The sequence below is a fragment of the Nicotiana tomentosiformis genome, chromosome 10 (assembly GCF_000390325.3).
Source record: "Nicotiana tomentosiformis chromosome 10, ASM39032v3, whole genome shotgun sequence".
Lineage (NCBI taxonomy): Eukaryota > Viridiplantae > Streptophyta > Magnoliopsida > Solanales > Solanaceae > Nicotiana > Nicotiana tomentosiformis.
This window is the reverse complement of record NC_090821.1, coordinates 51,988,025-52,004,819: the sequence shown is the minus strand read 5'-3', so window position 1 is coordinate 52,004,819 and position 16,795 is coordinate 51,988,025. Positions and strand designations below refer to the sequence as shown.

The window sequence follows — 16,795 nt, the reverse complement described above, 5'->3', positions numbered from 1 at the left end:
GGTTCATTGTTGACAGGTTGACCAAGTCGGCATACTTTATTCCTGTTGTGACTACGCATACTTCAGAGAGATTGGCCCAAATATATATTCAGGAGATAGTTCGGTTTCACGGTGTGCCAATTTATATCATATCACATAGAGGCCCTCAATTTACTTCACATTTCTGGAGAGCAGTACAGAGTGAGTTGGGGACCCGGGTAGAGCTCAGCACAACTTTTCATCCGCAGACCGACGGGTAGTCAGAACGGACAATTTAGATTTTGGAGGATATGCTCAGGGCATGTGTGATTGACTTTGGAGGTCAGTGAGATCATTTCTTGCCTTTGGCCGAGTTTGCTTATAATAACAGTTACCAATCCAGCATCGAGATGGCTCCATTTGAGGCTTTATATGGTCGGTGATGTCGTTCGCCCATCGGGTGGTTTGAGCCCGATGAGGCTAAGTTATATAGTATTGATTTGGTGAAGGATGCCTTGGAAAAGGTAAAGTTCATTCAGGAGCGACTTCATACAGCGCAGTCCAGACATAAGAGTTACGCAGATGAGAAGGTGCGTGATTTATCATTTATGATGGGTGAAAAGGTTCTCTTTAAGGTTTCGCCGATGAAGGGAATCATGAGATTCGGGAAGAAGGGCAAGTTAAGCCCAAGGTTTATAGGCCCATTAGAGGTGTTGAAACGAGTTGGGAAGGTTGCTTATGAGCTTGCATTGCCTCCCAGTCTATCAGGAGTTCATCCGGTTTTCCATGTATCTATGCTCTGGAAGTATCATGCCGACCTATCACATGTGCTAGACTTCAGCACAGTTCAACTAGATAATAGTTTGAGCTATGAAGAAGAACCAGTTGTCATTGTTGATAAACAGGTTCGCCAGTTGAGGTCCAAGAGGATTTGTGCAGTAAACGTCCAGTGGAGGGGCCAACCAGTCGAGGAAGTGACTTGGGAGGCCGAGGAAAACATGCGGAGCAAATATCCACATTTATTCAGCACTCCAGGTACAATTCTAAACCCGTTCGAGGACGAACGTTTGTTTAAGTGGTGGGGAATGTAATGACCCAACCGGTCATTTTGACTTTTAGAACCCCATTCCCTAAAATAAAATTTCACTTATGTTCTTTTAATGATTTATGACTTGCGGGGATAATTGGTTCAGGATTTGGAAATGTTTGGGTTGAAATCAGAACACTTGGTTCCTTAAGTTAGCCTTTAAAGGGCCAAGTTTGACCTCGGTCAACATTTTGATAAAACGACCCTGGAATTGAGATTTGACGGTTCTAATAGCTTCGTATGGTGATTTTGGACTTAGGAGCGTGTTCGAAATTTTATTTGGAAGTTCGTAGTTAAATTAGGCTTAAAATGGCTAAAACAAGAATTTAAGTTTGAAAGTTTGACCGGGGAGTTGACTTTTTGATATCGGGGCCGGAATCCAGTTCCGAAAATTTTCATACATCCGTTATACCATTTATGACTTGTGTGCAAAATTTGAGGTCAATCGGATTTGATTTGATAGGTTTCGACATCGAAAGTAGAAGTTGAAAATTTTAAGTTTCATTAAGCTTGAATTAGAGCATAATTCATGGTTTAACGTCGTTTTATGTTATTTGAGGTTTCAAATAAGTTCGTATGATATTTTAGGACTTGTTGGTATATTTGGTTGAGGTTCCGAGGGCCTCGGGTGAGTTTCGGATGGTTAACAGATCAACGATTGGACTTAAAAAGCTGCTACAATTTTTCTCTTCTGCTCAATATTCTGGGCTGTGATCGAGCCCAAGATCGAGCCCAGATGTTGAAGCCAGGGACGAGGCTCAGGATTGAGCCCAGATATCGAGCTCAGCTCGAGGGACATGATCGAAGGATAGGGCTCGATGCCATGATCGAAGGCTCGGGCTCGATGCTATGATCGAGGTCATGATCGAAGGCACCATGCTTGATGCCAGGATTGAGGCCATGATCGAAGGACCAGGCTCGATGCCATAATCGAGGCCATGACCGAGGTCCAGGCTCGATCATGTGATCGTAGCCACGATCGAGGCCTAGGCTTGAGGGCCATGATCGAAGCAACGATCGAGGCCCAGTTTCGAAGGCTGCCTGGGCAGATATATAAAAGGGGGCGCCATTTTTAACAAATTGGAGCTTGAGTAGAGGCGATTTTGGATAGATTTTCAAGAATAGACATTGGGGTAAGTGATTCTAACTCGGATTTGGTCTATATACACAAATATATCATTGTTTTCACCATTTAATTAGTGTTTTGAGATTGAAATTTGGGACATTTTTTAAATCTCATAGAAACGAAATTTCGAGATTTCGGTATCGATTCGGAGTCGGATTTGAGTGAAATTGGTATGGATGGACTCATAATCAAATGGGTTGCCTGATTTCGTAACTTTTACCAGATTTCGAGACGTGGGTCCCACAGATAAATTTTTAATTAATTTCAAATTTTTATTGAAAATGTAGTATTTTCTTATAGAGTTGATTCCTATAATTTTTAGTGATTGTATCGAATTATTTTGGCTGGATTCGAGCCGGACAGGGTTGGATAATCGAGGAAAGGGTATACTAGTGGATTAAATTGGAGCAAATTAAGGTAAGTCTCTTGTTTAATTTTGTGAGGGAAAAATTACCCCATAGGTAATTAAAGTAATAATTGTTGCTAATTGTGGGGTCTACGTACGCATGAGGTGGCAAGAGTCTGTGCGTAGCTACTATTAATGCTAAAATCCAGGTAGTTTAGGACTCAAAGAATGAATTACTTGTGTAAATTATATTTTTTATTTAATTAATATATATATATATATATATATATATATATATATATATATATATATATATATATATATATATATATATATTGTGAATTGTTAGATAAAAATATTAAAGGATGAAAATCTCATATACTTGATTTTTTATTTAATTAATTAATTTTTAAGAGAAATTGTTATTCCTCCCGAATTTATCTTATAATAAATATACTCTCTTTCCGGATGAACATAAGAAAATGTCCTCCTTTCTTGTGGAGCGGGCCGAACGCCTTAACAGGATAGATGCATCTATGGATCATGCTGCACGTCCCTCGGCAGTGTACACGACGTACGACCTCGGCAGAAATCGTTCTTAATAATAATAATTATACGATACTTTGATAGTTTATTGCAGCTTGCGAGGCTAATTGATAAATTGAAAATCTTTGGAATTTAAAGAATTATTATTCCTGCTTGTTAAAGAATTATTGTTATTCCTATAAATGAGACTAATTGATAAATTGAAAATTTATTGGAATTGAAGGAATTTAATTAATATATTGAGAATTGTTGCATTTGAAGGAATTTAATTATTTCTACTAGTTAAATAAATTATTGTAAATTCTGTGAATCATGCTCATTTAAATATTCTAGTTTTAATTCAATTATTATTATTGACCCTTAGTGAGTGTGAAAGTCGGTCATCTCGTCTCTACCACTTCGAGATTAGGCTTGATACTTACTGGGTACAAGTTGTTTACGTACTCATACTACACTTGCTGCACGTTTTGTGCAAGATCTAAGATAGATACTAGTAGAGGACCTATCATCGCACATCCTCGTTATCCAGGGGCGTAGTGGTGAGCTGCCTTTCTGAGCCGTCCTGTATCTATCGGTGCCTCTTCTTGTATGTTTAATTCTATCTATTTTCATTTCAGATAGTATTTGGAGTTTTGTATAATGTACCAGATGCTCATACACTTGTGACACCAGGTCTTGGCACACCCATTGGTAGAATTTGGTGTCTTATTATTTTTCTTGGATTTAAATTTTATCGCTATATGTTTAGTTTATTTGTTGGCTTTCCTAGCTGTAGTGTTGGGCGCCATCACGACCTATAGGTGAAATTGGGTCATGACAACTGCCTTTCTGAGCCGTTCTGCAGCTACCAGTGCCTCTCCTTATATTTTCGTTCTGTCTATTTTTATTTCAGACAGTATTTGGAGTTTTGTATAATCTACTAGATGCTCATACACTTGTGACACCAGGTCTTGGCACACACATTGGTAGAATTTGGATTTGTATTATTTTTCTTGGATTTAAGTTACTCGGTATCTTTTCTAATTTCTTTAATATTGCTAGTAAAATAATAAAATTACTTAGAAAATTATTCTGAAAATAATTGATATATGTTTAATTTATTAGTTGGCTTGCCTAGCTGTAGTGTTGGACGCCATCACGACCTATAGGTGGAAATTGGGTCGTGACATAAAGTATTTACGATTACAAGGTAGACTTCTTGGTATTTGAATAAAATTATCCATAAGTAATATATTTGTAGTCTTCTAAGAAAATTAATTATTAAGGATAAAAAAGAAAAAATATAATTAATTTTGTCTTGAACTTCTAAAATGATAAATAATTTGAGACAACTATTTTTAGTAACCACGACACATATTATGAGACGGAGGGAGTACAATATAATGCGGCAGGTGGTGAATTTAGCATATTTGGGCTGATTAATTACGATATTTGTAGGATCAGTTAAATATGTTTTACGGTAATTAACCATCATGAACTTGAGAAATAGATCAGCAAAATTGGCAAGAGATTACTATGCTTCAGTAATATCATTGGTCTACTATCAGAAAGACTATGTTATGTGTAATACATGTGAATTTCCGTCCTTATCTTCTCTTACTTTATAACTTTAGTTTGGTGTATTAATTATTTGTTAAATTCATCTGTACATAAAATATTTGCTTTTTCTGTTTTTTCTCAAATTATTGTGTGTTTGTTTGTTACTGTTATGAAAATAATTACAATGTGGATGTCCATTTATTACTTCGCTATAGATAATATTCCTGAAGAAGATTATCCGTTTGGTACTCTATTGAAGTTTATCTACAAGCAGCTGATGCAGGCAGGTTGCAAGCAACTCAATGAAATGATTTGCAGCATCTTATTATTAAACAGGCAGGTTGCAAGCAGCTCAAGAAAAGCCTCGCAGCTGCTTCTTTTCTTCTATAAATAGAGGAGTTTTCAGTTCATTATGTACATCAGTTTGAAATTGAATAAAAATATCAATCTCCCTCTATACTTGTCTTCAATTTATTTACTTTATGTCATTTATTTTATAACATGTTATCAGCACGAGACTCCGTCATTTTGAACACTTACTTCGAATTTAATCTCTATTTCATCTTCCTATGTTGCGATTTTGCTGATTTTGGCATTTCAAGCAATATATAACGAATTACCCATTGGGCTATGTTGGTTGCTCTCGGTGGTTTGAATCCAAACCTGTTAGAGCTGACGAGACTGTTTCAGTTTGCGGAACCGATTGGGGTTAGAGCTGACGAGACTGTTAAATAAAGGATGGTATCTTTCATTTGTGTGTTATTGCTAGATTTCCCTTTGTTAACAGGTGATGCTACCAGTATCTATTGATATTATGAGTTCTCATAGCACACATGCTTCAGCTTTGGCTAATTTATGAGATTTATCATCCGCCGAATTTCTGACCTATATCTTGGATCCATTAAGTGTTCATCTTCAATGTAAGGCGACACTCTTATGTCCGTGATTAGATCTTGTTCATTACAAGCATCAGAAGACAAATTATATCCATGAGGTGGTGAATTTTTCTGCTTGGCAGTAGTGAAGTAGATATCACTTACATCTGGAGTGTCCAAATTTGCGTAATTTAATTTGAGTATTTTGCTTATATTTTAATATCATTATCATCGCTTGCTTGGTTATATGTTACGTATACAGTATCTATTTTGGTATTTGTTTTTATCGTAATTATCTTAATAAAGGATTACAAAGTGGATAACATTGTTAGATCCACTAAAACTCCAGAGTTTGCATGAAATATACAACCACCAGAAGTGGTTGTATTTCGTATATCTCATTGTAACTAAATTTTGTTAACCACCGGAAGTGGTATATGCCTATGACCACCAAAAGTGATAATTTAGACTTTCTATGGTTACAATTAAAGATAAGGTAGAGAAATATTCTCTATATTACATACACGCCTCGATTTGCTCCTGAAGTAGTAAATATTTTAAAAGAGGTTGAAGCATCACAATTTGATGTGATTAATGCGCGTTCAGATAATTATGTTTGATTTCCTGAAAGATGAGAATTTTTGATAAATATTAATCCATTCCCTGAAGTGAATGTGATAATATTAATAAAGTCATAAATAGGAACGCGCTCTTGATGTAAATATATTACAATTCACCTCCAGAAGAGTTAATATGATTGAGAGAATATATACTCAATATTTCGTATTTTAAATTTGCTCCTCGAGAAGTAACACAATTGAAATTTTCTCCTGAAGTAGGAAACTATTATAAAGAGGTGTTTTCTTGTGCTTAAATAATTATTTTATATAGTTTATTTGATTATGATTTTCTCTCATGATACCAGAAGTGTCTGAGCAATATTTGATAGAACAAAATGTATCAACAACTTCTGGAGAGCTCATTGTTTGTCTAGAAGACACATGGCACCAGTAGTGTCTAATAAATATTAGATTGTAGATAATAAAGGAAGACTCTCAAAGAGCTTATATACAAATATGTAATTCATATTATATGATTATGCTCAAAATATATGTTGTAGTAAACCTGAAGTTTACTAATACAAATGGCTATCATATTGAGAGTACAAATGACTGGAAGATTGAAAATCTTCATGCTTCCACAATCATAGGGGGTAAAATAATATATATGTGAGAAGTGACCCGCCTTGTTCTTCAAATTTGTACTACATCATGTATCACATATACCAGAAGTTTACTAATGTAAAAGCAGTCACAGTAAATCAGACATTTACGGATACAAAAGTAATTACAGTAAATTAGAAGTTTACTGATGCAAAAGTTTATGCCATAGTAAACCAGAAGTTTACTTAGAGATAGCACATGCCATGATAAACTTGAAGTTTTCATTTTTCATTTTTAAATGAGCTATTTGAGAATTCAGATAAGTATATACCGAAGAACTAGAAAATTCTTTAAGAATTCGGTTGTGTTGCTTGTTCTCATAGTAACTTGATTATACTAGCTAAAGTTGGGACTAAAATCTTCGAATTTTGGAATATATAAAAGGTGAATATGGACTCATTCACCTATAATGTGAACCACTTATAGATGTATATATAAGATGATTACATGTATGTTTATTGTCAACCTGTAGTTTGGCATTTAAAATTGTCTTTCTCAATTAAGAGCATAATTTTCAGATTATGAAATCATGATAGTTCATCTTGATGATGCTGGTTTATATCCAGGCTAGTTTAGCATTGAATACCTCCTATTAATGGCTACAACTATTGCTTATGAGAACAAAGCCTCATGTGTTGGTCTAAGATTTTCTAAATTGCATACAGCAATACTTGTATGCATCAGACTAACAAAATATGATAAGTCCTCCCCTCACAATTGGTTTACGATAGAAATTAAATATTTTTACTATCTAATAACTTTTGATGTGTGGTATATGATTAATTTCTCTACCACAATGTACAAAGATATGTTTCCCAAAGAAGATTGGAGATATGAGTTAGTTTTTCTAACATTTGGGGGATGGAATAAAACAACTGAAAAATATGTTATATGAATCGAATTATCATTAATATGATCCTCGCTTAGAAGATAATTCAAGTCAAATGCTAAAAGCATTTGTTGATCCAAAATTAAATATCATATTTCAGCTGCAAATGATCATATTAAAATTAAAGTCCCTGAAGGATAGAGTTTATTGTAAGCATGAAGCGTGGTAGACCAATCGGTTCCAAAGGTAATAATCCTTGAAAAGAATCGGAGCAGATGATCAAAATGACCATAATAAGGAGGAAATAAGCTCTGGAAGAGCCCACGACATAACTTTTCATGAAACTCCAGAAAAAGTTCAGGTACCTGAAAATAAAGAAAGTGATAAGATCTCAACAAGTTATGTCGCTTGCGAACTGATACGAAATGATCATCGACGATATATTTGATACAATACAATGCACAATATTGTAAAAGATTGTGAGGATCGGACCTGTAGTCCAGACACCTGAAGATGTCATGCCATTTAAATGTATGTCATAACCTATATGACTCATTTGATTAATTTTATATGAAGATCATTGAAGGATTTAAAATGCCTGAAGCAAATTTAAAATCTCGAGAAATGTATTCAATCAGATTACAAAGATCTTTGTACGATTTAAAGCAATCTGGGTGCATGTGGTATAATCGCCTTAGTGAATATTTGTTGAAAGAAGGTTACATAAATGATGTTATTTGTCCATGTATCTTTATAAAGAAAATAGCATCAGAATTTGCTATACTTGTTGTTTATGTTGATGACATAAATCTTGTTGGAACTCCAAAAGAGCTCCAAAAGGCAATTGAATAACTTAAGAAAGAATTTGAGATGAAAGATCTTGGAAAGACAAAATTTTGTCTTGGTCTGCAAATTCAACATTTAGCAGACGAGATCTTTATCCATCAATCTTCCTATACATAAAGGGTCTTAAAACGCTTTTACATGGACAAAGTGCACCCATTGAGTACACCAATGATTGTTCGATCACTTGAAGTGAATAAGGACCCGTTCCGACCTCCAGAAGAGGATGAGGAACTCCTTGGTCCTGAAATACCCTATCTAAGTGCAATTGGTGCATTTATGTATCTTGCTAATACTACAAGGCTTGACATAGCATTTTCTGTTAATTTACTAGCAAGATATAGCTCTTCTCCTACACGGAGACATTGGAATATGATTAAGCATATATTGCGATATTTAAAGGGAACTCTTGATATGGGTTTGTTTTATGCTAACAAAGGTAGTGCAGATCTTGTTGGTTATGCAGATGCGGGTTATTTATCTGATCCCCATAAAGTTCGATCTTAAATCGGGTATGTGTTTACATGTGGATGTATTATCATATAATGGCGCTTCACAAAAGCAATCTATTGTTACTGCCTCTTCAAATCATGCTGAGATAATACTTACTCATGAAGCAAGTAGGGAATGCGTATGATTGAGATTAGTGATTCATTTTATTCGAGAAAAATATGGGTTGAAATGTGACAAAAAACTCACAATATTATACGAAGACAATGTTGTATGCACAGCCCAATTAAAGGGAGAATTTATAAAAAAAGATATAACGAAGCACATTTCACCAAAATTATTCTACACACATGATCTTCAGAAAAATGGTGACATCGTTATGCAACAAATCCGTTCATGTGATAATCCAGTAGATTTGTCCACTAAATCTTTGCTAACTTTAAATTTTGAGAAATGGTATACAAGATTGGAATGCGGAGACTCAAATATTAGGAACAAAGTTTTTATCAGGAGGAGTGAAATACGCGTTGTACTCTTTTTTCCTTACTATGGTTTTTCCCATAGGGTTTTCTTGTAAGATTTTTAATGAGGCAACTAGAAATGCGTATTACTAAATATGTGTACTCTTTTTCCTTCACTAGGATTTTTCGCACTGGATTTTTTCTAGTAAGGTTTTAACGAGGCACAATATCTTTTAATGAACATCCAAGGGGGAGTGTTATGAAAATAATTATAATGTGGATGTGAATTTATTACTTCACTATAGATAATCTTCCTGAAGAAGATTATCCGTTTGGTACTCTATTGAAGTTTATCTACAAGCAGCTGATGCAGGCAGGTTGCAAGCAACTCAATGAAATGATTTGCAGCAGCTTCTTATTAAACAGGCAGGTTGCAAGTATTTCATGCACACAGCTTACAAGCAGCTCAAGAAAAGCCTCGCAGCTGCTTCCTTTCTTCTATAAATAGAGGAGTTTTCAGTTCATTATGTACATCGGTTTGAAATTGAATAAAAATATCAATCTCCCTCTATACTTATCTTCGTTTTATTTACTTTATATTCTTTATTTTATAACAGTTACTAGTATATTTGTTTTTAATTTTTCGACTTTTGTTTTTAATATTCATGTTGTGTTAGGGAAAAGTTTTTCACGCTTATTCTTCGGACTCACTTCAAGTAATCATATCATATCATACTATATTATAAGTATGAAGCCCAAAGAGTAAGATTGAAATAAGAAAAAACCATTATAAAATTGATGGACTTTTTTAGCCTTATGCATTATTTCCTTAGTATTAACATATAAAAATGTAAAATCATTTGAAATAAATAATATTAGATAAAACAAAAATAATATATCTTTTTATAGGAAAATCAATCACCAAATTTATTGCCACCCAAGAGACTTTTCGATAAGTTTAACGTCTAGGAATTAGTAATGCCTACACGTTATGTCTTAGTTATTATCCCATGTTTAGGTTTTATTTTTAGAAAACTTTATCTGGAAAAAAACAACTGTTTACTTTTTAATTTAAGGATTCTAAAGGTTTCGAACATACATGCACATTAAATATTTTCAACCTTCTAGCAATTACACCCATTATTTACTTTCATTCCCTGAAATTTTTAAGACTCATTCATCTTTTGGGTTGCCAGAGCTTAACTTTGGAGATATTCTTGTATTCTCCTCTACAAACTTTCTTTCCTTCTCCAAAATTCTGCATTTTGCTTTATCTTCTTCAGCTTTAATTTTTAGAATTTCCATCAACAATTGCCCTCTCCGTTCTAATATTCTGGCTTCCGATGCCGGACACAATATAATTAGGAGGAAAATCACAAGCAAAAGGTTTTGGCTAGCACAATCGAGTAATATTCTCTCTTTATATAGATAAATTTTGATTGGTAAGACGAATAGACAATGACTGAACTATTGTTTTCATTAAGAAAATTGAAATTGTTATATATTCGAATTGACAAAATACCAGATCTTTATTTATAACTTCAAGTTAGTTTGAGCCTTTTGTTTTGTTTTTGTTTCGTTGTTTACTTTTAAATATTTTAGTTATATGTCGTTTGTAGTTAGTTCAATTTTTGCTACTTTTATTATTCTTTATTGTCAATTTCGTTGCATAATAAAAATTGATTCCCATGAATCTTCCTAATTTTAAGTGGCATGTCTAATTTCCATGTTATAAGTTATGATGTTTTATTCTCAAGTTTTTGTTCGGTTGCAATATTGCATATGGAATTCTATTGTTATGAAGTTAAAAACGAATCAATATGTCTTATGTATCTGCATTAGTAGATCTAAAATAAAGAGGTAAAGCAGTTATAGCAAATTAGCAACTCTAAAGTCATGTCTCATTTTAAGTCTGTGAATGAGCCGATAGATCTAATCATTTTGGGTTTAGTAGTACATCATCTCTGCTGATCGACAAAGCTCGCCATTCGTCATTTGAAGCTTGTATTTTTTCCTTAGAGATTTAGTGTTAATAATCACAAACATGTGTTGATAATATGTGTTGTTTTAAAAGATTTATAATGATTAACATGGGATACACGTGTAACACATATGTCGAGAAACTAGTTCTTCTTATACTAATTGTTGAATAGATCAGCCATGGCAGGAGAGAAGAGAAAGTCGGTGGAGAAGAAGAAGCTCCATTTCAGTGTATTGAACAAAATGTCTAAAAACAAACTTTTGAAAACTTCATGTACACGTATAACTAACTTTGTATTTATAACAACTACTCACTAACTATCAGCTAATTCTACCTAATTACAAGTATTAAGTTAACTGCTGGACCCCACACCTATTTCTTCTACACCCCCCCTCAAGTTGAGGGATGAAAACATGCTTTTCATTCCTAGCTTGCACACTAAGTAATCATGTTATGGATTGCACACTAAGTAATCATGTTGTGGACTGCAAAGACTCTTGGTATAGATATCTGCTAGTTGTTCTCTTGTACCAATATGCTAAGTCTTGATCATTCCCTCTTGAATTATTTTTCTTACAAAGTGGCAGTCGATGTCTATGTGTTTGATTCTCTCATGAAATATAGGATGAGCTGCAATTGGAATTGCAGCTTTACTGTTACAGTAAAGTTAAACTGGAAGTTCAACTGCTATTCCCAGCTCCTCAAATAGCCCAACTAACCACTTTATCTCTGCGGCGGTCGTGGCCATGCTTCTAAACTCTGCCTCAGCTGAGCTTCTTGAAACTGTACCTTGCTTCTTTGATTTCCAAGAAATCAAAGCATCACCAAACTTTACATCATAGCCTGTGACTGACTTTCTTGTTTCCACACATGCACCCCAATCTGAGTCACAATAGGCAACAAACTTTTGAGTGCCACCTGATGGTAAGAACAGCCCAAGACCACGATTTCCTTTTATATACTTGATCACTCTCATAGCAGCATCTAAATGGGATTGCTTAGGAGCATGCATGAATTTACTTAACTTGTACCACAAAGGCTATGTCAGGTCTAGACATAGTCAAGTACAACAATCTTCCCACAATTCTTTGATAGCCGCTTCTGTCTTCAAGTAATCCGTCATCAGCCAAACTTTCCTTGTTGAACACCTTATCAAATTCTATAGAGGTAAGTTTGTGATTGAATTTTAGTGGAGTGCGTGCTGGTTTTCCTCCTGATAAACCAGTCTCAGACAACAACTCAAGGGCATACTTCCTTTGGCACATATGAATGCCTTTCTCTGACCTTGAAAATTCTATGCCAAGGAAGTACTTTAGTTCCCCTAAGTCTTTCATATTAAATATGCTTTGCAAATCCTTTCTAGCTTTCTCAATCAGTTTTAGATTATTTTCAGTAACTAACAAATCATCTACATAGACAAGTACAGTCACCAAATCTGCTCCCTTCTTGTGTGTGAACAAAGAATAGTCATAATGTGATTGTACAAATCCTAAATCTGTACAATCCTAAATCTGTCAAAGCTTCTGTCAGTTTTAAGTTCCACTGTCTATGAGCTTGTTTAAGTCCATACAAGGACTTATTCAACGTGCTCACCTTCTGATACTCCCCCTGGCTTGAAAAGCCATCAGAAATTTGCATATAAACTTCTTCACACATATCACCCTGTAGAAATGCATTATGAACATTCATTTGAAATACATGCCAGTGTGAAGCAGCAACAAGGGCTACAAAAGACCTCACTGTAACCATCTTAGCTACAGGAGAGAAGGTTTCAGTATAATCGAACCTTTCTTGTTGGTTGTAGCCTTTGTCTACAAGCCTTGCTTTATATCTTTCTGCCTCTCGTGTGGATTTATATTTGACCTTAAACACCCATTTGCATCATATAGGAGCCTTGTCTGGAGAAAGGCTACAATTGTCCAAGTATTGTTGCTCTCAAGAGCTGAAATCTCAGACTTCATTGCAGCAACCCACAGTGGATTGGTACTGGCGTTTGCATAAGTCTTGGGTTCTACAATAGCAGAATAAGCAGATTGAAGACCTGTAGGAAGGAGTAAGATTATCATACACCACATAATTGGATAATGGATATAGAAAAGAAGACTTCTGTTGAACAACATAAACTCTCATCCAGACATGTGGTATAGATTTCCTTGAAGATCTTCTGAGTTGGACTGGCCGAGGAGGAGGATCTCTGATAATTGGAGATAAGGGAGGCTGTGAGGGATTATTGTCAGGAGTTGAGTTTGAAGGAGAATGTTATGGTATAGAAACAGCAGGTGGATCAGGTTCAACCAGCTGCAGTACTAGGAACATAGGAGAAGGACCAGTGCTCATATTCTTGAATGGAAAAATATTTTCTTGAAAGACAGTATCTCTTCTTACAAAGAACTCCTTGGAGGTTAAATCATAGAGATAATAACCCTTATGAGTAGTTGAATATCCAAGATGAATAGCTGGGATTGCTCTTGGGCTAAACTTATCACTCTTCTTTACAGTGGTAGCATAGCAAAGACTGCCAAATACTCTAAGGTGATGTAGTGAGGTCACTTTGTTAAACAACTTCTGGAAAGGTGACTGACCCTTCAACAACACAGTGGGCAGTCTATTGAGTAAATACATAGTTGTAGATACACATTCTCCCCAAAACCTTAGAGGTACAAATGCCTAAAACCTTAAAGCTCTTGCCATGTCAAGAATATATCTATGTCTTGTTTCTACAATACCATTTTATTATGGTGTATAAACACAAGAGCTTTGGTGTACAATACCATATTCCTTTAGCGGATTGTTTACCTGATCATTGAAGAATTCTGAGCCATTATTTGTTCTAAGATATTTTACACCACAAGTAAATTGAGTTTTGACATATATTATAAAGTTCCTTAGCACCACAATAGAATCTGCTTTAGTAGGCATTAGGAAAAGCCATGTATATCTAGAGAGATCATCTATTAGTGTCAAAAAATACCTCCTACCATCATGAGTAGGAACTCTGTAAGGACCTCATACATCAACATGCACAAGATCAAAATGCTTAACAGAACAAGTAGTGCTTAGAAGAAATGTCAATCTTGCTTGTTTAGAAATAGGACATACAGAGCATATGTGATTCCTCAGCTGAGAGTTACACAATCCTTCTATGTTTTTCAACACTCTTAAAGGAGCATGCCCTAGTCTTTTATGCCAGAGAGATATATCATCAGTCTTAGTCTTATTCTTAGAACTACATTTACTGTCACTAGTACTGGAAATGGTATTTACAGATGAATGATTGATGGTATTCTTGTTATCAAGGACCTACTGTGGACTTAAGTCACTTTTGTTTCTCGTAATGTAAAGGCCATCTTCTTCTCTACCAATCCCTCTCACCTTCCCACTTGAGAGTTCCTGAAATAAACAAAAATCAGGAAAGAATGTTGCACAACATTATAACTCTTTGGTGATCTTTGATACTAATAGTATGTTGTATTTGAATTCAGGTATATATAGTACTTTTCCAATTGTATTTTCCTGAAATATATGGGCCTCTCCTGTATTAGTAATAGTAGCTTGTTCTCCAGTAGGTAAATACACTGTATTCTTACTCATTTGTGATAATGCTTTAAATTTGTGAAGCATACTTAGCTTATGTGCCATATGGTTTGGTTCCCCTGTGTCTACTATCCAGTTATGATCAACTAGATTAGACATTAAAGTAGTAGGAATACCTACAGTTCTAATCTGAGCTGAATTAGCCATAGGCTGTCCTTCTTTCCCTTTGTTCAACATTTGCAGAATTTGATTGCATTGTTCTGAAGTGAAGAATTGAGCTGGAGCTGGAGGTGTAGAGATAGGTGCTGCTTGTTGAGAAGAGCCTTGAGCTTCAGCCACCTGATTTCCTGCACTACACACATTGTTAGCATAAGTATTAGGTGTGCCTCCCTTCTTTCTGTATTTGAAGTCAGTTGGATATCTATGCAACTTGTAGCAATTATCCCTTGTGTGACCTTTGAGCTTGCAGTAGTCACACTGAAGTACAGGCCTTTCATAGTTGTAATTATTCCTAGTTATGTAACTAGAGTTGCTCCCACCAGTGTTGTTACCATTGTTATTTCCTCTGCTGCTTAAAAGAGCAGTGGCATCATTGCTATCAATAACACCACTAGTATTGATCCCAAAGTTACCACTCTTCCTTTGACTTTCTACATTCACTATCATGGCATACGCCTGGTTTATATTTGGTAATGGCCTTGTCATAAGAACTTGATCCTTTACATTCTCATAGGATTCGTTAAGACCAGTTAGGAACTTATATAGCTTTTGCAACTGATAGTGCTCGGTATGTTTAACAGACTCTGGACATCCATATGACGGAGTAGGAGCAAGTGTCTCATACTCATCTCTTAGTTCCCTAAGCTTCGAGAAATACATAGACAGATATTATGCCTTGAGTAAGAGCAGCAATTTCTTTGTGCAAATAACAAGCTCTGGAAGCATTCACTTTATCAAACCTCTCTTTGAGGTCTTCCCACACCTTATATGCATCAGAAGCATAAATCACAGTACTAATAAGACTTTACGACACTGTGTTCATTATCCAAGCGAAGACAATGGCATTACATCTGTCCTAGAGTTTATGCAGACTAGGATCATACATTTCTTTTCTACATGTTCCTAAAACAAAGCCTAGTTTGTTTTTGCCATGCAAAATAATTTTCATCGATCGACTCCAAATTGAATAATTTTTAGAACCTTGAAGTTGAATTGAGATAAGAACAGAACCTTGTGTATCTAAAGGATGAGATAAAGAGGATGATTGTGATGTACAAGATCTGGAGCATTCAACATCTGAATTGCAGTAGGAATTGGAGGAACTGAGGAATTGGAGATTCTGTCGTCATTTGCCATTGTAATTGATATCGATTAAGTCGCACCACACTAACCGAGTTGATTCAAGTCTTAGTTCACAAAATTACACCAGAAATCGACACTGATCAATCAAGCCCTACTTTTAGGGAATTCGCCAGAACTGACGAAGAACAGAGTAAAAGGAAAAATTAACAAGTGAGAATCCTCTTTTGATGATGCTCAGCTAATTAATCTTGCATGAAAGCTCTGATACCATTTTGGATAGATCGGCCATGGCAGAAGATAATAGAAAGTCGGTGGAGAAGAAGAAGCTCAATTTCAGTGTATTGAACAAAATGTCTAAAAACAGACTTTTGGAAACTTCCTGTACACGTATAACTAACTTTGTATTTATAACAACTACTTACTAACTATCAGCTAATTCTACCTAATTACAAGTATTAAGTTAGCTGCTGGACCCCACACCTATTTCTTCTACACTAATCAACTTGAAGATAGTCATGCAACTGAATGAAGGGCTAAAGGTATATCTTGTGTACGGCCAAAACCGATTTGAGTCAGTCGTATGGACTGGTCGAGACGATAATGTTTCGATCAAAATATATCTGCATGACAAGCTCAGTCAAGGTCCGAAGTAGGGGCGGCGAGCTTCGAGCTCTAAGACCGATCAATGACAAGCT

At 35.3% G+C, this 16,795-nt stretch overlaps 1 protein-coding gene across 1 annotated transcript; it reads right to left on the bottom strand.

Annotated features, from left to right (window-relative positions):
- Nucleotides 1–11,931: 11,931 nt before the first annotated feature.
- Nucleotides 11,932–12,276, bottom strand: LOC138900161 (uncharacterized mitochondrial protein AtMg00810-like). The gene has a single exon (XM_070186876.1). It carries the CDS (start codon nt 12,274–12,276, stop codon nt 11,932–11,934), a length of 345 nt encoding a protein of 114 aa, XP_070042977.1.
- Between the last annotated feature and the right edge of the window lie 4,519 nt (nt 12,277–16,795).

Coding starts and splice junctions, on each gene's coding strand:
- LOC138900161 (XM_070186876.1), bottom strand. CDS start 12,276: ATGCATGCTCCTAAGCAATCCCATTTAGATGCTGCTATGAGAGTGATC.